At 49.1% G+C, this 19,130-nt stretch overlaps 13 protein-coding genes across 13 annotated transcripts; 5 read left to right on the top strand and 8 right to left on the bottom strand.

Moving 5' to 3' along the window:
* Positions 1 to 76: 76 nt before the first annotated feature.
* HPODL_00845 (SIT4-associating protein SAP155) lies at positions 77 to 2,785 on the top strand (the record flags this gene model as incomplete). The annotated part of the gene is made up of 1 exon (XM_014080812.1): positions 77 to 2,785. One exon carries the CDS (start codon positions 77 to 79, stop codon positions 2,783 to 2,785), a length of 2,709 nt encoding a protein of 902 aa, XP_013936287.1.
* Positions 2,786 to 2,831: 46 nt separating this feature from the next.
* HPODL_00844 (uncharacterized protein) lies at positions 2,832 to 3,803 on the bottom strand (the record flags this gene model as incomplete). The annotated part of the gene is made up of 1 exon (XM_014080811.1): positions 2,832 to 3,803. One exon carries the CDS (start codon positions 3,801 to 3,803, stop codon positions 2,832 to 2,834), a length of 972 nt encoding a protein of 323 aa, XP_013936286.1.
* A 38-nt stretch (positions 3,804 to 3,841) lies between these two features.
* On the top strand, positions 3,842 to 4,531 carry HPODL_05172 (putative membrane protein; the record flags this gene model as incomplete). Its single annotated transcript, XM_014080810.1, has 1 exon — positions 3,842 to 4,531. One exon carries the CDS (start codon positions 3,842 to 3,844, stop codon positions 4,529 to 4,531), a length of 690 nt encoding a protein of 229 aa, XP_013936285.1.
* Positions 4,532 to 4,899: 368 nt separating this feature from the next.
* On the bottom strand, positions 4,900 to 5,595 carry HPODL_00843 (uncharacterized protein; the record flags this gene model as incomplete). The annotated part of the gene is made up of 1 exon (XM_014080809.1): positions 4,900 to 5,595. One exon carries the CDS (start codon positions 5,593 to 5,595, stop codon positions 4,900 to 4,902), a length of 696 nt encoding a protein of 231 aa, XP_013936284.1.
* A 298-nt stretch (positions 5,596 to 5,893) lies between these two features.
* On the top strand, positions 5,894 to 9,361 carry HPODL_00842 (Oxysterol-binding protein with ankyrin repeats; the record flags this gene model as incomplete). Its single annotated transcript, XM_014080808.1, has 1 exon — positions 5,894 to 9,361. The coding sequence occupies one exon, from the start codon at positions 5,894 to 5,896 to the stop codon at positions 9,359 to 9,361; it is 3,468 nt and encodes a 1,155-aa protein (XP_013936283.1).
* A 28-nt stretch (positions 9,362 to 9,389) lies between these two features.
* HPODL_00841 (protein kinase) lies at positions 9,390 to 10,625 on the bottom strand (the record flags this gene model as incomplete). Its single annotated transcript, XM_014080807.1, has 1 exon — positions 9,390 to 10,625. The coding sequence occupies one exon, from the start codon at positions 10,623 to 10,625 to the stop codon at positions 9,390 to 9,392; it is 1,236 nt and encodes a 411-aa protein (XP_013936282.1).
* A 75-nt stretch (positions 10,626 to 10,700) lies between these two features.
* HPODL_00840 (Phosphoribosylaminoimidazole-succinocarboxamidesynthase) lies at positions 10,701 to 11,612 on the bottom strand (the record flags this gene model as incomplete). The annotated part of the gene is made up of 1 exon (XM_014080806.1): positions 10,701 to 11,612. The coding sequence occupies one exon, from the start codon at positions 11,610 to 11,612 to the stop codon at positions 10,701 to 10,703; it is 912 nt and encodes a 303-aa protein (XP_013936281.1).
* A 115-nt stretch (positions 11,613 to 11,727) lies between these two features.
* Positions 11,728 to 13,032, top strand: HPODL_00839 (Delta(14)-sterol reductase; the record flags this gene model as incomplete). Its single annotated transcript, XM_014080805.1, has 1 exon — positions 11,728 to 13,032. The coding sequence occupies one exon, from the start codon at positions 11,728 to 11,730 to the stop codon at positions 13,030 to 13,032; it is 1,305 nt and encodes a 434-aa protein (XP_013936280.1).
* Positions 13,033 to 13,037: 5 nt separating this feature from the next.
* On the bottom strand, positions 13,038 to 13,934 carry HPODL_00838 (uncharacterized protein; the record flags this gene model as incomplete). The annotated part of the gene is made up of 1 exon (XM_014080804.1): positions 13,038 to 13,934. One exon carries the CDS (start codon positions 13,932 to 13,934, stop codon positions 13,038 to 13,040), a length of 897 nt encoding a protein of 298 aa, XP_013936279.1.
* Positions 13,935 to 14,287: 353 nt separating this feature from the next.
* HPODL_00837 (60S ribosomal subunit assembly/export protein LOC1) lies at positions 14,288 to 14,890 on the bottom strand (the record flags this gene model as incomplete). The annotated part of the gene is made up of 1 exon (XM_014080803.1): positions 14,288 to 14,890. The coding sequence occupies one exon, from the start codon at positions 14,888 to 14,890 to the stop codon at positions 14,288 to 14,290; it is 603 nt and encodes a 200-aa protein (XP_013936278.1).
* Positions 14,891 to 14,964: 74 nt separating this feature from the next.
* On the bottom strand, positions 14,965 to 16,878 carry HPODL_00836 (COP9 signalosome complex subunit 2; the record flags this gene model as incomplete). Its single annotated transcript, XM_014080802.1, has 1 exon — positions 14,965 to 16,878. The coding sequence occupies one exon, from the start codon at positions 16,876 to 16,878 to the stop codon at positions 14,965 to 14,967; it is 1,914 nt and encodes a 637-aa protein (XP_013936277.1).
* Positions 16,879 to 17,011: 133 nt separating this feature from the next.
* HPODL_00835 (uncharacterized protein) lies at positions 17,012 to 17,434 on the bottom strand (the record flags this gene model as incomplete). Its single annotated transcript, XM_014080801.1, has 1 exon — positions 17,012 to 17,434. The coding sequence occupies one exon, from the start codon at positions 17,432 to 17,434 to the stop codon at positions 17,012 to 17,014; it is 423 nt and encodes a 140-aa protein (XP_013936276.1).
* Positions 17,435 to 17,588: 154 nt separating this feature from the next.
* Positions 17,589 to 19,087, top strand: HPODL_00834 (Serine hydroxymethyltransferase, mitochondrial; the record flags this gene model as incomplete). Its single annotated transcript, XM_014080800.1, has 2 exons — positions 17,589 to 17,636; positions 17,675 to 19,087. The coding sequence occupies 2 exons, from the start codon at positions 17,589 to 17,591 to the stop codon at positions 19,085 to 19,087; spliced, it is 1,461 nt and encodes a 486-aa protein (XP_013936275.1).
* Between the last annotated feature and the right edge of the window lie 43 nt (positions 19,088 to 19,130).

Raw genomic sequence — 19,130 nt, 5'->3', positions numbered from 1 at the left:
TGGTTTTCCGCTACATCGCCATAGCCACTTTTGCTCTCTCGGAGCTTTTATACATCACACATATAATTAGCTCGTGATGAGCGGGATTTGGCCCTTTTTCAACTCCTCGTTCTCTAATGCCACTATAAACAAGATTCTGGCCGAGATAGACTTGGATCAACAGCACCTCACTTCCAAACCACTAGATCTTCAATCTGTGGACCCACCAGCTTCTCCTCCATCCAACCTGACTGCATCACGATTACTGCAGACCATCCAGGAAAACGACCATCTCCAGCAGTCCATGCTTGAGTCCAGCAACCAGCCAATTGAACGCCCGCACTTCAACGTGTCTCTGTTCAACAAACTCATAGATCAGCCAAATCTTCTAGATGAAATTAACCTTGCCAAAAACCAGAAACTGATCAGCTACGTGACGCAGCCGGAAGTGCTGGAGACGTTAATCGAGTACATTCTCGTGTCAATTAGTCTCTCGCGGGACAGATCGGTGTGTGATCCCGGCCACAGCATATTCGAAGGCGAGAACAACGTCGATGTCGAGAGCGAAGAGCAACCCAAGGAACTGGACAAGTATGAGCGGGCGTTGCAGCGTTCTGTGACCGCGAGCGAGGTCACATTGCTTCTCAGTAGCAATATAGCGCCAATCCTGTTTGGCGACTCCAGTTTGCTAGAGAAACTGTGGTCCGGTTTTTTCGACCGCGACGTGGAGGAGTTTTTCCATCCTTGCAAAGCAGTCCATAGCGATGACGACAGCGAGACGGAGCAGGAGCCGACCGGCGAGGGCACCAGCCTGGAGGACCAGCCATTTAAGCAAACCCATAACGTGACGCTGTTCAACAATTTTCTCAAACTCATAGACAGTCTTGCTACAGCCAACATGAACGAACTGATGAATTTTATTCGGTTCCAGCAAAAATCGGCCTTGATCACAGACCAGTTTTTGAAGTTTGTGCCGCAATCGCCGACAATCTGCGACCTCCTAGTTAGGTTGATATCCACCGACAAACCGTACAATCCCAACGGGCTGATTGACATATTGATGGACCAGAATTTAATCCTCAATCTGCTGAAACTCGTGAAAATATATTATTTGGAGCACCATGTCCAGGATAACCTCTGCAATCTGCTCAATGGAATTGTTGGGATTAGCTCAAACGTTGGGTTCTGGGAGGACTCTACGCAACAGCAGCTGAACGAGTTCGGCGAGCCCTTGGACCCAGAGCAAGCGTCTGCTGCGCGAGCCAACAATCCGAATATCGGCCCAAACGACCTTACCAGACAGCTGGTCTCACGAAAATGCGTTCTGGAAATGCTCGACGTCTTGATCAATTATGGGCATTATGGGCTGGTGACGGTTGTATCCGTGGTGATTGAGGTGATCCGCAAGAATAACTCTGATTACGACGAGTTCGACTGGATGCAGTCTGTGGAGGCTGTTGTTTTTGACGAGGAAGAGGAGGACGAGGGTACAGAGAGAATGACCAGGAACTTGCCAAACTCGAGAGATCCTATTTATTTGGGAGTCATGTTGAAGCTGTTTTCCATCCATTTGGACGAAATCAAGGACAACTATCTCACCGAAAAATACTACAAACTGAATACAGTGCATGAGTTGCAGAGCTCTCTAGGCGAGAAAATAGAGCCTCTAGGGTACGAGCGATTTAAAGTCATGGAGCTTGTGGCCGAACTCTTGCATTGTTCCAACATGATCCTTATGAACAAGTCGTCGAAACTGGACTATCTGATGTACAAACGTGACCTATGGAGAGACGTGAAGAAGACGGAGTCGCTGGTCATGGATGCGCTAAACGACGCGATCAACCACGACATCACCAAGCCGATGGAAAAAATATCGCTCGAGGATTCCTCGGCGACGGTATCGAGCCCATCAGGCGAAGAATTTGTCAAGCTGCCATTGGACATGTCGATTGGAAACTTTTTCAAGCTGCGGCTTCTGCAAACGAGCTGTATTCCACTGATTATTCTCAAGCTCCATAAATTCCCGTGGAACAACTTCATGCACAACGTGGTGTTCGATCTGGTGCAGCAGATTTTCAACGGACGACTCGCCAACTGGGATGAGGACCGGGCATCCAATCAAGAGGAAACCAGATACGACGATAACTTGAGCCTGAATAAAGTGCTGATCTGGTCGCTGTTTGGCGACTACGAGGCCTTCGACCTTAACGAGTACGAGTGCGACGAGGAGTATCCCGGTTTCTTCAATCTTCCCAACTATATTCTCTACTGTTTCAACTACTCTGAGGAGTACGAGAGCAAGCACAACTTCAAGCTTGGCTACATGGGCCATCTGACTCTGATAGCCGAGGAAATACACAAATTCCAGAACTATGTCGAAAACTTTGGCATGACGAGAGAAGACCAGACATTCGACGTGCTCAAGGACGACAACGACGTCACCAACCCGTACTATTTGAAGTCGTCGTTTTATATATTCAACTCACTGTTTGACAAGCTCTTCGAGAGCACGCAGTTCAATGGCTGGATCGAGTTCATCAATACGCGGCTCAAGGAGATCAACGCGATGTATAACAAAGTGCTGGGGAATCCTGCTGAGCTCAGCGACAGCGTCATGGGCGAGGACGAAGAGGATGTCTCTTCTACTCCGATGATGAGCGACCGGAGCGTGATATTGCTCGACAACGGCGACAGCGAAGAGTTCCGCAACGAACTCGAAGTCATTGAGGGTGAGGAACAGGATGTCGACGGCGGCGACTTACGACCAATGACAGAGGAAGAAGGTGATAGGGGCAGAAGAAAATAATATGTACATTATGATGATGATGAGATGAACGGGCATGTAGGCCAAATTATTTATTTTTTTCACCATTTTCGCCAGTAGGTCTCACTTTCTTGACTTTGCCATTAGGAAGACGCCGGATTGTGCCTTTGTCAGCTTTGTCATGCGTTTTGGGCTTCTTTTCAAGCTTGGAGATCGCCCATAACACAAACCTGACAACCAATGTGTCTCGCCACGTGACCTCTTCTACGTCGTCCGGGGTGACAGGTAGCAGCACCTCGTCTTTATCCTTCTTTGCTCGTCTTTGTTTCCTATTTTTCGGTTCTGCTTCCACCCTGAATATCTGACGGCCGTCTTCGTCGACGATGTAGTCCTCACCTTCCTTCAGCTCTTTGTCCACCAGCCACACAGAACCGTCAAATTTGACCACAAATAGCTTGTCCATATGGGCAACTCGTTGGTCGCTAAAGTTTGTCCCCGGCAACATTGATGGCCCAAATGCTTTAGCCTTCAGATCGTTGATCAAACTCTCGACCCTTTTGCGTTTCTGTTGCGTGTTCAGCTTGAGCATGATGTAGTGAACGGCCGAGAAAAGAACGACTACCACGACCAATGCCAGCACAGGTCCGGGCCTGAATTTGCTAAGCGCAAATCCGGTGCCGGTGTACGCCGGAAAGCCGTGTTTCAGGTAGTAATCGTAGCGTTCCTTGCGTTCTCCTCTGAGAATGGTGCCGATAAGAGAGAGACGTTGGAATCGCTGTTCGGCTGCCTTTTTCCTGCGCTCAAACGCCTTCTGCGACATTCCCTCCTTCCGGCGAACCTTGTCAGGATGCAGTTTGCGACTCATCTTTTTGTAGGCCTTGTTGATCTCGTCGTAGGACGCTTTGGGCCCGTTCGAAAGACCGAGATACTCGTAGAAGTTGGTTTCTTTCTTGGTATCCTTGACGAGCTCGTGCTGCAATTTGAATATTTCAAGGTCCTCGGCCGACCACGCGGCAAACACCGTCGCGCTAAATATGGCGAGCCAGAACAAGAGTCTCATGGAAAATAATAAAAATATAATTACTGTATTTATTTTCCATGGCATATAATAATACCCAGCGATACCTGTTGCTATCGGACTGTTCGCGCGCGTTTCTGGCATTTTGCGTGCTGGCACGGTTTGCGATCCTGTTCCCGCTCATTGGAACGAGGTTTCTACCCGGTGGCATCGCTGACTTTTTCCTGACGGTGTACCTGACAAGTGTGCTTGTGGACGGGTTCGAATACGTGACGATTTTCCGCAAAGTGCCCAAGAAGGGTGTTTCTCGCACCTCTGGTTGGCGAGTGCTGGGTTCGATCGGCGCAAGGGCATTGGTGACGGCGCTCATTCTGAACTACCCTAAGTCTGCAAAGAATATCAGCTTCAGTGTCTTGATCTCGTCCTCGATGCTAGTGGATTGTTCGCGCCACCTGTACAATTTCTACAAGGTGCGGACGTTTGGAGGGTCTGTGTGGTGGCTCACCAACCTGCGACGCATTTTGTTTGGTTTGCTGAGCCCCGTGCTCGCTGCCAGCGAGGCTGCCATGATCTTCATCTGCCTGAGACTCATGGAGACCGAGTACGGCTACTACAGAGAATACATCGACTACGACGTGTGGGCCGACCGTGCGGCAGTGTTGGTCAAGGGCGTACTATTTGCATATGCGCCAGTGTTCTATATCACATACAAAAACAAGATGACAGCATTCTGGAGACTGAACACAGACACAACCAAGAAAACCAACTGATCACGTGTACACGCCAACGTACGACGACAGAAACAGTATTCCGAACGCGCCAGAAACAGCCCCGACAAGCGCGAAAATCACATACAATGCCGAGTTTCTCTTGCCTGAGTTGGGGAATGTGACGCAATAGAGACCGCTAACGGCAGCAATGCTCAGCAGCGTGAGGGCCAGCACTGCGTGGTAGGCCACGGGCACCAATTCGTGGAAGTACGCGTAGGACGAGTATTTGGACTGCGTTAGTGGAATTGAGAGAATTGAGCAGTACTTACCACCAGGTCGTACGCCATTATAAATAGCAAAAAGAATATTTTCCAAACGTTTATTTGCAAATTGTCTTTTTGACCAGTAAAATAAGATTACCTCTTGGGCTACTCATTATTGTCCACAACGAGCTTCCCGCCCTCCTCGTAGTGTTTCCAGAGCTTTGCCCGCTCGGCGACAATTCTGTCAAAGCGTCTGATCGACGGATAGCCCTCGACGGTGGTCAGCACGAGCCACTCGATCTGGTAGTCAGGGGCCACTCTGTACTTGAAAAAACGCGGAACCAGGAAAATGGCTACCTCGATGGCGTGCAGAGCCACCGTCGTGACGAGAATAAAATCGTTGTACGGCTTGACGTACTGAATCCACTCGTTTGGAACAGGCAGAACACGGCTCAAAATCACATCATAAATCAAGTTCGGGAACCCCTTAGCCACCATCATCACCGACACCAGAATCACCAGGATCCGCTCAAGTGCCGTCTGCGGATACCAAACCTGCCGCACCTGGAGATGGCTGACATTTCTCTTCGGAGCTGCCTCGCGGGCCATCGAGAGAATATGGCTCTGAACCTGCTCGTAATTCTCCAAAGGCTTTTTAAACGGAATAGGTTTAAGCATCTCGACTTCCAAATCGTCGTGATTAAAGATAAGTGTGACATGGTCGAGCTCGACCTCTTTGACTTTGATGTTTTTGATTTTCTTATCAATGGTGACATCGCCGTAAACGGCTAGGATGTCCTCCATGTTCGGCTTGAACTCCTTGTTGAGCAGCGCGACAAGGGCCGGTGCGGTCAGAGACATGGAAAATGGGCAACTGTTTGTAAACGGCACTGGAAAAATAGCTATCTGGTGCCTATCGAAAAACACGGCGTGACCGTGTTCACGTGCTAGGTTTCTTTTATTTTCTACTTGCCTTGCTTTTTGCGCAAAAGGCAAAGCAGTTTAGTTTGTTCTGGCAGTGCAAAGAGACTCCGCGAAAGTAAAAAAAACCTTCTGGAGACCTTTATTTGCAAACTATCGCAATATCTGAACAATTGAGTGCTGTTAAGACCGTGAATTGTATTCTATCGACGCCAGATACATTTCCAGTTGATCCGAGATGAACATCGCATCCAATGCTAGTTTGCTCAAGCTCAAACTGCTGGACTGTCTGAGGAGCTCAGACAAGGATAAGCTACAAGAGCTTTTTAACGAATGCCGGGCAATCAACCCGCCGGATCCGCAAGTATCGCTTTTATTGCACCAGATCCTCATATTTGCGGTGCAGGTGGCTCCGTTGTCCGTAATAGAATATATCGTCCAAAGGAAACTGGTTGACGACATCAATGCTCAGGATGACCAGGGGAACACGGCACTGCACTACGCCGCAATTTCGTCTCGAAACGACGTGATTACGTTTTTAATGGGCCAGGAAGATATCAATGACTGTATTGTCAACAAGCAGATGAAGCAGCCCATCGAGTGCTCCTCAAATATGGAAACGGTGCAGCTGCTTTCTGACCTCCGGACAAAATTTGTGGAAATCAAGGCAAACGAGCTGAGAAGCGCTTTTGAGACACGCAAGTTTGACGTGCTCGATAGGCTGTTGAGCAATCCAAGGGTCAAAAACTTGCTAGACATCAATGGAACAGATCCCGTCACAGGAGACACTGTTTTGCTGGAGTTTATCAAGAAAGACGACATCCAGATGGTCAAGTTCATTCTGGAGCACGGAGGGGATCCGTTCAAACGGAATCTCAATGGCAAACTTCCTATTGACTCTGCTGTGTCGTCTACGATGAAGAAACTGCTGAAAGAATCGTGCAATCATCAGACCATGATCGATCCTACTAATCAAAGCGGGCAGCTTCACTCAGGCCCGCCAACATTCAAGGGTTTCCTGAAGAAATGGACCAATTTCGCCGGTGGCTATAAACTGAGATGGTTCATTTTGGACGCCGAAGGAAGACTCTCTTACTACACCTCTCCGAACGATATTTATAACTCCTGCCGTGGAATGATACATCTTGCAAGCGCTCAATTGCGCATGGACAGCTCTGAAAAGTCTAAGTTCGAGATCATTATCAAGAACAGGGGCAACAAGGCATCTCTTAAATGGCACCTCAAGGCCAATCATGTGATAGAGACGAATAGATGGGTCTGGGCATTACAAAATGCAATCCGCTATGCAAAGGACCAGGAGCGACAACAGCGTGCAATTGCTGCGGAAGAACAGCAACGGGCCAAGAAGACTGCAAGAAATAGAGAAAGCTTTGAGTCCACTCGGTCCAATAGCACACAGAACATTGGCAACCGCGGATCGTACAACGACCAGTCGCCATCGCCAATCACCGCCCATCAAAGAACGTTCTCCAACGCTTCTTCGGTGTCCTTATCTTCGGACGATGAAGGGTCTGGCTCGTTGTCTTCTAGAGAGAACAAATCGTACAAGAAACCGATGCGAAAACTTTCGAAGCTCGCCAAGAGAAACAAGGATGCGTTTGCACTACCTGAAATCAAAGAGAACGCCGATCTGAAGCTGCCTGCAAAGAAAGACCGTTCGCCTTCGGTTGGATCGTTTGGGTCTAGTGGGGAGGCGGGCAGTAAGATTACAATTTCTTCTGCGGCTGACGACGAACGCGATACGGACCTTGACGACGAGGATAGCAGTGTCCATACAACTCCCCGTGACAGCAGTATTGCCGAGGGTGAGGATATCATTGCTCCGAATCTGAACAACTCGGAGCTTGCAGTGAGTAAGAACCAGATGATGATCGAGCTGAAATCGTTTGGCGAGTTTTTGACTGCTGCCGAATCCGACGAAAGCGTGTCCAAGGGCCAGGTGATTGAAGAGGCTATGACAATTCTTTCGAGTTTGACGAGCCTCTCAGAAACACAGTCTGATCTCTTGAAAAAGTACGAGAACAAGTTTGGCAAGATTATCGAGAGACAGCAGGAGATCTCCAAAATTTGGGAAAATACTCTCAAACGTTTGGAACTGGAGATGCAGTCGCGCGAGCAGAAAATTGTGGAACTCGAAGATAAGCTTCATGCGATCAAAAAATCTCTAAAGAACAATCCTGGAATCATCCAGGCCGTTACTGAGGTCGCGCCAAACGACACGGTGAGGGAAAACATTGTCAACGTCGAAAGCAAGAGCCCAGAACAGATTAGACAATTTTTGGCCGAAGAGGAGGAGTCTGAGGACGAGTTTTTCGATGCTGAAGACACTGGTCATGAAGAAGAAGTTGACGAGCAGGCCACCGGCGCAACCGAGTCCACGGCCGTTGCAGATAGTTCTGAGGAAGACAACAAAGGCCATGTTGTTGTAAATGGTTTTGAGTTGTCAAGTCCAAAGCAGCTCGAACGACTTGAAAAAATCAAGAAAGAGGAAACATTTAAGGGCTATGAGGATCCAATTAGAACCACGTTGAAGAAAGAAGACAATAGACCGAAAATCTCGCTGTGGAGTGTTTTGAAGTCCATGGTAGGAAAAGACATGACTAAGATGACTCTACCTGTTGTTTTCAATGAACCAACCTCGCTCTTGCAGAGAAGTGTCGAGGTGCTCGAATACTGCTCGCTTCTAGACAAGGCTGCCACCATCGACGATTCTCCTACAAGAATGATTTACATTGCTGCATTCGCTGCTTCGGAGTATGTTTCCACGGTGGGACGTATTGCTAAGCCATTCAATCCATTGCTCGGAGAGACTTTTGAGTATGCTCGTCCGGACCAGGGGTACAGGGTGCTGGCCGAACAAGTGAGTCATCACCCTCCAATATCCGCACTTATTGCTGAATCTCCATCGTGGTCTTATTACGGAGAGTCTAACGTGGATACCAAATTCTTCGGTCGCTCCTTTGACATCAAACATCTGGGTACGTGGTATGTGGATTTGTATCCCGGAAAAGGTGTTGTGGACCAGAAGGGCCAGAGAGTGGACCACGAAACGTATTCCTGGAAAAAGATCAGGAATTCTGTCATTGGTATCATTGTCGGAAATCCAACCATTGATAACTATGGGGAGATGGAAATTAGAAACCACACCACTGGGGACTATATGAGCTTCAATTTCAAGCAACGAGGCTGGAGAGCTTCCAGCGCAGGTGAAGTCAAGGGTGAGATTTACTCGAACGACGGTAAGCTAAAGTACACGGTTGGCGGACATTGGAATTCGAAGATCTTCGCCAAGGACGCAACCAAGCCTGATGCAGCGAAGTTCCTGGTTTGGGAAGCAAATGAGAGAACAGAGATGATGTTCCATCTCACGAACTTTGCGGCCTCGTTGAACGCGCCTCAGCCTCATCTTCTACCCGTTATTGCCTGCACAGACACAAGATTGCGCCCTGACCAGCGCGCAATGGAAAATGGAGAATATGACCTTGCCAGTACTGAAAAGACGCGCGTGGAAAACAAACAGAGAGCTGCCCGCAAACAGCGCGAGCTGTCTGGCGAAAAATACGAGCCTACCTTTTTCGTCCAGGCCAAGCATCCTGTGACGGGTGAGATCTACTGGAAGTACAAAGACAACTACTGGGTGCCTCGCAAAGAGGGAAAGCTGAGAAATTATAAAGACATCTTTTAATAGTTTTTGTGTAATGAATGCTGCGGATCTATCGTCTCTTTTCGTCTCTTTTCTGGGCTCTGTCGTATAACTCGCGGGGGCCCTTGAGTTTATGGTTTTGGAATGCCGGCTGTTGGTAGTTTTCTTTGCCTACTCTGTTGGCAAGCTGCTGTCTGAGTGTTGGCGAGAGCTGGTTCCCAAAGAGCTCTGTGAGAACTTTGTTGAGTTGCAACCCCAGCATGTAATTAAACTCATTTTTATAGCCATTTCTAATTTCTTCAAACTTGAGATTCATATTTTTGCATTCTTCGTTGAGAGCGTCCTCAAACTTGACCAGCTTGCGTTCTTTAAGAAGCAGTTCTGTTTCGTGCTCGCGCAGCCGCTTCTCCCATTGCGTCATTTCCCATTCTTTCCTGAACAGTTTGAAAGAAGCGTCCTGTAGCAGCTGGTTGACGGTAGCGCGTTCCACGGGGTCGACAATAAGACATGCATTGATGACCATCTGTAGTCTATGCGAGTAATGATCAGGGATCGGCTGGAACGTTCCAGCCTTGATTTTTTCCTGCAATGCCAAGTGAGTCTTGGCCTGGAAAGGCGGACGTAGAGCACACAATTCATACATAACGCATCCGAGCGACCAAACGTCGCACACGGGATCGTACGGTCTGTCCATCAGCACCTCGGGAGACATGTAATATGGCGTGCCCACATAGGTCTTGGCAAACTCGTTTTCGTGTTGGAGCCACTTTGCAAGACCGAAATCGCCCAATTTGATCGAATACCCGTCCGATAGAAGGAAAATGTTGTCTGGTTTGATGTCGCGATGAATAATCACCTGATGGTCCACAGGTTTCGGTTCCAGTTCAGGCGATGACTGGAAAAGATTGCTGACGGGCTCTATCGACGTTCCATAGTGACATTTGTAAAGCGCATTCAACACCTGGGTAAATATCTGCCAGATCAGTGTTTCTGGTATAAACTCGTTTCTCTCCTTGTACTTCTTTATCAGCACCGATAAATCGCCTCCATCGCAGTATTCCATATACAAATGAACCTGGTGCTCATCCTGGACATGGTCATGGTGTAGATACTGCACAATGTTGGGATGTCTCAATTCTCGTAAGATCCTAAACTCGGTGCTAAGCTGGTGCTTCTCCTTGCTATTCATGGCCCCATATGATATTTCTTTGCGTACAAACACCTTTCCGTCAGCGATCCGCCTTACTTTGCGCACACATCCGAACGAGCCTCGTCCGATGAGCTCCAACACTTGGAAATCGTCCATCGAATACTGTATTTACAAACTTCCGGATACAGAAAATAATTAAATTATTTAGGAGAGCTTAATTTATTTCAACATCTATGCCCAGGTCTTTCCTGTGAGAGCCTCGTAAGCCTCTTTGTATTTGGCGGCAGTCTTTGCAACAATTTCATTCGTCATAGAAACACCCTCCTTGCCGTTCAGCTGGTTCGAGGTGAGCCAGTCACGGAGGAACTGCTTGTCAAAGGAGTCCTGCGAGCGGCCGAGCTCGTACTTCTTGGCATCCCAGAACCGCGACGAGTCCGGTGTAAGCACCTCGTCAACGAGAACAAGCTCGTTCTTCTCGTTGAGGCCAAACTCAAACTTGGTGTCGGCAAGGATGATGCCCCGCGACAGGGCATAGTCACGTGCTTTTGAGTACAGTGCGATGGCCTTTTCTGCCACCTCTGCACACAGTTTCTCGCCCACAAGCTGCGCAGCTTGCTCTGGAGAGATGTTCTCGTCATGTTGGCCCTGTTCAGCTTTGGTTGATGGGGTGAAAATTGGCTTTTCAAAGGCCTCGCTCTCTTGCAATCCCGACTTCACTGGCAAGCCGTGCACTGTACCGGACTTCTTGTACTCTTTCCAGGCGCTTCCTGTAATGTATCCTCTGACAATGGCCTCCAATGGCACAAGCTTGTGCTTTTTCACAAGGAGCGAGCGGCCAGCAAGTTGGGCCTTGTATTTAGGCTCCGACAGTTGTTTAGGGAGCTTGGCAAAAATGTCTTCGTCCGAAGAGGCGACCAAATGGTTTGGGATCACGTCAGAGAGCAAGTTGAACCAGAAAACTGACAATTGGGTGAGAATCTTCCCCTTGTCCTCGATCCCATTTTCCATTATCACATCGTAGGCAGAGATTCTGTCTGTGGCCACAAACAGCAGCGTGTTGTCATCGACCTGATAAATATCGCGGACCTTTCCCCGCGCAACAAGGGGCAGAATGCCGTCGAGATTGGTCTTTGTCACAGTCATAAGTGTAATATGTAATTAACTAAAATTAGATAAGTAAATTAATTGACTCGTGTGGGTCGATCGACCCGATCTCGAGTTTCCTTTTTATACGAGTTTTTGTCAACTTTCCTCTGCTATGCTCAATCCATTCACCGTCCACAAAGACTTCTTTGGGTTTCCTGGGGCCTTAATTCTGACATTCAGCCTGCCTTTGGTGGTTGTTTTTCTCTATGCGGCGTGCAATGAGCGGTATGTTGTCGAGGGGTGCAATTTGCAGATCAACACGATCAGAAGCTTGTTTGCAGAGCAACTCACCAAGGAAACGTTTTTCAATGCCAAATGCTGGATAGCATACCTGGTCTGGTTTTTCGGTCTTGCATTGCTGGATCTTATTGTTCCTGGCTACTATAAAAAAGGCACAACGTTGCGTGACGGAACACATTTGACGTATCTTATCAACGGCAAGGAACTGAGTCTTTTGCTCTGTGGAGCTTTGGCAGCAAGAGCCTTGTACACAAGGGGCAATGTGCCCGAGCTTCAGTTTATTTATGACAATTTTCTGCCCCTAATGGTCGTTTCCTGGGAATTTTCTCTTATTCTCAGCACGTTTGTCTACCTGTGCTCATATTTCCCTCTGAGACGGCCCAATGGCGCAGGAACGTACGAGCGCATTCTTGCGGAGGGTGGAAACTCAAAAAACGTCGTTTTTGACTGGTTTATCGGCAGGGAACTCAACCCCAGAATAGGACCCTGGGACATCAAGCTATTTTGCGAGCTACGGCCAGGAATGCTGCTTTGGCTGCTGATAGACCTCTCGTGCGTCCAAAAACAGTATTTGGAGACTGGAACGGTGGCTAACTCGCTCTTGTTCGTTGTTGCGATGCAATCCTTCTACATTTTCGACGGTGTGCTCAACGAGGAAGGCGTGCTCTCCATGATGGACATTACCACTGACGGATTCGGTTTCATGCTCGCATTTGGCGATCTTTGCTGGGTCCCGTTCACGTACTCCCTGCAAGCAAGATACCTCTCGCTCAGGCCTGTGCATCTGTCTTCGGCAGCCTTCAGTGGTGTCGTGGCCATCATGGCCATTGGATACTACATTTTCCACTCGTCCAACAGCCAGAAGAGCAAGTTCCGCCAAGGACTACTTCCACACATGAAGAGCATCAAAACAGAACGCGGAACAAGCTTGTTGGTCGAAGGATGGTGGGGACTCTCCCAACATATTAATTATTTTGGAGATTTATTGATTGCATTGAGTTGGTGTCTTCCAACAGGGTTTGGCACGCCATTGACATACTTCTATGTGATATACTTTGCCTTCTTGCTGCTACACCGCCAGAAACGGGATGAGCACAAATGTCGAACCAAATACGGCAAATCCTGGACAGAGTACGAGAAGTTGGTTCCGTACAAGATAGTTCCATATGTATACTGAATCGATCACTGCGTTTTTTTGCCAAACGTGACTGGCTTCTCAAACGCCTTGTAGCTCACCTGGAGAGAATTGAGCCACTTTAAAGCGATGGAGAAGATGAAAAAGAGGAACAGTGACACAAACGTGCACATCACTAGCCCTGGCGTGAAGAAACCGTACTTGTCGAACAGCGACCCATCCACAACGGTGCTCGTGCTAGCACTGTTCCCTGTATTGTAGCTGACGTCCTCTTGCTCCGGCTCGTAAATGGTGGCCGTCTCGTCCCCAATCATCTGGTTGATTTCGTCAAACGCCTCGTTCAGCTCTTCCTGGATTGCGGCGTAGTCGCTCTCGTCCACCGCATCCGAGCGCTTTGTGTACTGCGAAATTTTCTTGACATAATTCTTGGCCTGGCCCAAGAAAGAGATGGTGTTTTGGAACCGAGGAACACCTTGTATTATGACCATTTGCGGGTTGGCACCGATCGAGATTTTCTCAAGAATAGGTAGCTCAGAGACGTCCAGCCGTATCACAGACACGCCCTCACGGCTGATCTGGTCTAACCAGTCGTTTTCGCGGACGTCCACGGTGGCTGATTTGCATTTAGAGGAGACGGCCAGAGACACTTCTTCCGTAGACTTATACAGGACGTGTGGAGCGAAAACTGCAGGCTCTGGCAAGTTGGAGAATAGATCTCTGTCCAGATTCCGCTTCGAAAGCCCCTCAACCTGAAGATATATGATATTGTCATGAGGCCTGCTGGTACAGATGGTTTCTGTCAATTCCGTGACTTCTGCCAGTCTGGACGAGGGAATGAGGTACTCAAAGTTGGCATTGAAATACGGACCGGACACAACAAGGGGAGCTGTGTTCTCAAAGGCCCGAACAATTCCCAAGAGTCCAAATAACAAGAGTCCCTTCATAGCTTTTTGAAACTATTTTGTCTACGTTTGTGCTGCTTAAATCGGTAGGGTAAAAAAAAATACCATGTCTACAGTGCACATCAGTACGTTAAGCTCATATTATTCTAACCGCAGCAAACATCTCGCAGGCCACGAGCGAGGACCAGATCGTGCGTCTGGCAGGCTCGTTTGGAGTTTTGTCGTCTGTCTCGCTTCAGCAGGAAAAATCAGACAACACCCAAAAAGCCAAAATAGTGTACCAGCAACGCGAGGATGCGCAAAATTGCATCGAAAATCTCCATGGCTACCGTCTCGACGACCACTACTTGATGACCAAATAAATCCCTGAAACTAGCGAAATATATTACTGTACATCATGCAAATGAAACGCTCTTCTTGCTGTCCGGCTTGAGAATCTCCTTCTTAGCCAACTTGGCGTTCTTGCGTCTGATAGACCGCGCCGTGGCTGCTTTGAGCTTGATCTCCTCCTTCTTGTCCTCCACCTTCATCTTTTTCTCCTGTTCCTTGCGCTCCATCTCCTGTCTTCTCAGCTCCCTGATCTCCTCGAGTCTCTTGGCCTTCTCGAGCTTCGACTCGTTCTCAAGGTCTTTCTCGTCGTTGATCTGGCGAATCAGTCTGTTGAGCGTGATGGAGTCGTTGTCAGCGACAAACTTCTTGCCCTTCTTGCCTCTCTTCTTCAAAACCCCCGGCTGGATCGCCTTGTTTAGCACAGGAATGTCTAGCTCTTTCTCATCGTACACCTTTTCCTTCTTTTTCCCGTACAGCTTGGCGATTCGGAGCTCTTTCTTTAGCTGGCTCTTCTTAACTTGTCTCTTCTCGCTCTTTGGCGTCAGCTTTGGCTGTGAAGCCAGCATGTTGCGAGCCAGTGAGTCCTGCCTCACTTCTGGCTCAACCTCACGCTTCTGGTTCTGTGTGCTACGCCGCTTTGCAGCCTTCGTCTGCTTCTTTGGAACCATTTAAGAGACCTTTATTTTTTTTTGCAATTTTTTTCCCTGAAAATTTGTAGCACAGCCAGTTTTGGTAGCTGCAATCACTCGCTCACCTCTCCGCCAAAGTTGCGATTAGCACAGAGCCCTTCTGAAAAATTACGCTTGACGCTGTCGTAGTAGCGAGACAGCTCACAAACAAGCTCATAAAGACTCGTCAATTTTCTGTCCTTTAGCTCCTCTTCCGAAATCTCTTGTGCCGGCTGTTCTCTGTCGCTCACGTCCAGGTTCTCCATCATCGTGAACTGCACAACTTCGGGTATCAGGTGGTCATGATCCGTGTTGCCAATCTCGTCAATCTGACTGATTTTTTCCCGCTCCTGGTTCTGGCTGTCTATTCTGACTCTCTCGATGATAGAGCATTTGATGGGAGCTTTGGACGGGATGGCAGACTTAATATACTCCAGATAATGTCCAAGCTCCTTGAACAGCTCCTCAGAAGACTCAAAAGAACGAGGAGTGCTAATTAATGGCTCCAGCACTTCTTTCGATATTATCGTCGAGCTGGGCAGTTCTGTGTGTATTGTCGGCGAGTTCGGCACAGGATCCTTGTGAAATTTCGTAGACAAGAGTTCCTGTAGTCGCTCCTGAGAATCTGTGCCAAAATCGTCACTCGAAACGTTGAGTTTGTCTTTTTGGAACAGCTGCAGACGCTCAAGAACGTCTATGGGCCTAATATGCGGATCCAAAACAGAGCCACCGCAAAACTCAACTGTCTTGGCCACCATGTCGAGCTTGTAGTTGCTAATTTTTCCCTCTCCATATAGCTTTAGTAGCATCACCTCAAGGTCCGACTCTTGTATTTTGAGTTTCTCCTGCAATTTGCGGAAACTGACACGTTTGAATAGCTGCAGATACTCCAGAACAAATCGCACATGAACCAGCTCGGTGACAAACGGTATGAACTGCGCCAGAAGGTTACCCTGCATCAGTTTCTTGAATTCCTCGTCGTCGTTCAAAAGTGCGTTGTACTTGGCAATATCGGTCTCCTGAACGTACCGATACAGCTCCATCAACTTCACAATTTCCGGAACGTCGTCGAAACCTTGGAAGTCGCCCGACTGGAACGGGTCGATCTCGCTCTCGCTCAGCAGGTTGCTGATAATGTACTTCATCAGCACGTCGACGCGTCGATCGTCGCCACACTCGTTGAAACCACGGAAGCTTTCCTGGAAGCAGTGGTTGGCTGTTTGGAAGTCTTCGTCGAACATAGCTACGAGGCCGGAGCATTCCTTGACAATGCCCACGATGCGTGATTGCGGGATGCTCGAGCCCAATTTATTGGCCATTTTCGTCAGTCTCGAGAGCTCCTCGACGTTGATCTCGCCATGGCTCGCAATCACCATTTCCAGGGCAAGAACTTCCAGCAAATATGTGCTTTTAATTGCTTCCGATGAGGCTGTGACGGAATTCTCAAGTCTCTGTAGCAGCAAATGGGCCTCGCTGTAATTTTGTTCCGCCAGCAGCGCGCCTGCGCGCCCCAATTCAACTCGTATAACCAACCGCTCGTTGCTGGAGTTGCTGGCTCTCAGATATGCCGAAAACTTGTCGTAGACCTGTTTCTGGAGCTCCGACGAGCATCCCGGGATCGGATGGTCAAATCTGTGCAGCATCTTCGAAAACGACGCATCCCCGTAAGACACACCCATCTGCGGTAGTTGTTTGAAGAACAGGTCCAAATACCGCATAATCTTGGCCGAATCCCCCAGCTCAATGCTCACCTTGACCGCCTGTTTCGTCGACTTGAACACATACTCCGGGTTATCGTTTTTGTCTATGTTTTCCTGGAAGACCTGAAGGGCTTCCTCTAGCTTCTCGTCCTGCCGCAACTCCTTCCCCCAGAAATACCGGCTCTCCATGTCGGTTGCGGACTCATCAACACTTTCCTGAGCATCGTCTTCCTCAAACGAGAGCTCTTCCTCCTCGTCGTCATACATGTCATCATCCCAGTCTGACATGGTAAAATTAAAGTGATTTATTTTAAATTATTGTCGGTACTTTACATAAATCATTTTCGTAAAATGTCGTTCAAGCGCGAACAGAGCGAAAGAGGGCTGGAATACAAGGCTGAATGTGAGTTGGCTGGAACTGTCAGTTTTTTCGTTCGTCGTCTAAGTTCATGTTCCTGGTGAGCTCTTCAAGCTCCTGCTGCTCCAGAGCCAGCATGAGCTCCAATTCGCGCTCGAGTGCAATATTTCGCCCCCGCGGCTGCTCGTCCGCTTCCTCCTCCGAGTCTGCGTCGTATTCTCGCTCTGTATCGTACTGCTCCAGCAATCTGTCCAGGTCGATTTGCTGCTGCGGATGAGCGTCCCGCGCCTGCTGCTCCGTCTGCTGCGTGTCGCGGCGCTCTTCCTGGCGCAGCACAAACTCTGCCATGGGGCCTCGTCGTAGCTCGGCACATCGCTCGCGTCGCTGCGTGCGCAGCTGTGCTAGAAGTTGCGCTCGGGACTGGTCGTGCGCCTTCATCGGGCGAAACAGCCTGGTAATTCTGTCGTTCTGACGCTGCACCAACATGCTTATGCTCCTGGGCCCGTCGTTTCCCGCTCGGGACGGCACGTTGTCGCGTTCTGCCATGGTTGTTAATTTCTCCAGATTTATTTTATTTAGCACAGCCTGACCATGACGAAAAAAAATTGACTTGACTAATATTGATTCTAATTTATTTTCCATGCTCAGACAATTCAGACAATTCCCAAGACTGTGCACGCAGGTTCGGGTAGGTATATCCCAGTACACCAGCCACTAACCGGTCAGCATTACGCCCTTTCTCCCGAGGCCAAGAACCTCATCTCGAAAAACCTCGAGGAGGTCGACGCTGAAATGTACGACATTCTGCAGAAGGAAAAGGCCAGACAGAAGAACTCCATCACGCTGATCCCGTCCGAGAACTTCACTTCGCGGGCCGTGATGGACATTCTGGGCTCGGAAATGCAGAACAAGTATTCCGAAGGATACCCTGGCGAGAGATACTACGGAGGTAACGAATTTATCGACATGGCCGAGAGTCTGTGCCAACAAAGAGCCTTGAAGGCGTTTGGTCTCGACCCTGCTCAATGGGGTGTCAACGTCCAGCCTCTGTCTGGAGCCCCAGCCAATCTGTACGCCTACTCGGCGGTGCTCGAGGTCGGCGACAGACTGATGGGACTGGACCTGCCTCATGGAGGCCACTTGTCTCACGGCTACCAGACGGCTTCGACTAAGATTTCGTACATCTCCAAATACTTCCAGACGATGCCATACAGATTGGACGAGAAGACCGGTCTGATTGACTACGACACCCTCGAGAAGACGGCCGTGCTGTTCAGACCCAAGGTGATTGTGGCTGGTGCATCTGCATACGCCAGAGTCGTCGACTACGCCAGAATGAAGCAGATTGCCGACAAGGTTGGCGCATACCTGATGTCCGACATGGCACACATCTCGGGTCTTGTGGCCGCCGGCGTCACCGATTCGCCATTCCCATACTCCGACATTGTCACCACCACCACCCACAAGTCTCTCAGAGGACCAAGAGGTGCCATGATTTTCTTCAGAAAGGGCATCAGAAAGGTCACTAAGAAGGGCAAGGAGATCCCGTACGAGCTCGAAAAGAAGATCAACTTTTCGGTGTTCCCTGCCCATCAGGGAGGTCCTCACAACCACACCATCTCTGCTCTGTCTGTGGCTCTGAAACAGGCCATGACGCCAGAGTACAAGCAATACCAGGCCGATGTCGTCTCTAACGCCGCCTACTTTGCCCAGGCGCTGCAAGAAAAGGGCCTGGACCTGGTTTCTGGCGGAACCGACACCCATCTGATTTTGATCGACCTGCGCTCCAAGGGCATCGACGGAGCCAGAGTCGAGGCTGTTCTCGAGAGAGCCAACATTGCTGCCAACAAAAATACCGTGCCAGGCGACATCTCGGCTTTATTCCCATCCGGACTGAGAGTCGGCACCCCAGCCATGACCACCAGAGGCTTCCTGAAGCCGGAGTTTGCCAAGGTGGCAGACTTTATTGAGGAAGCCATCAAGATCGCTATTGATCTTAAGGCTAAGGAGACCGGAGCCTCTCCTAAGGAGAAACTTGCAGACTTCAAGCGTCTGGCCAGCGAGAGTGATGCCGTCAAGCAGCTCGGCGCCAAGGTCCAGGAGTTTGTGTCCCAGTATCCAGTTCCAGGCGAACAGTAGTGCACCGCCACATAATATTTTTCTCCGATGGCTGTGCTTTATT

This window comes from Ogataea parapolymorpha, chromosome III, assembly GCF_000187245.1.
Source record: "Ogataea parapolymorpha DL-1 chromosome III, whole genome shotgun sequence".
In the NCBI taxonomy this organism is placed as follows: domain Eukaryota; kingdom Fungi; phylum Ascomycota; class Pichiomycetes; order Pichiales; family Pichiaceae; genus Ogataea; species Ogataea parapolymorpha.
The sequence above is the reverse complement of the archived record's forward strand: the minus strand, read 5'-3'. Positions and strand labels throughout refer to the sequence as shown.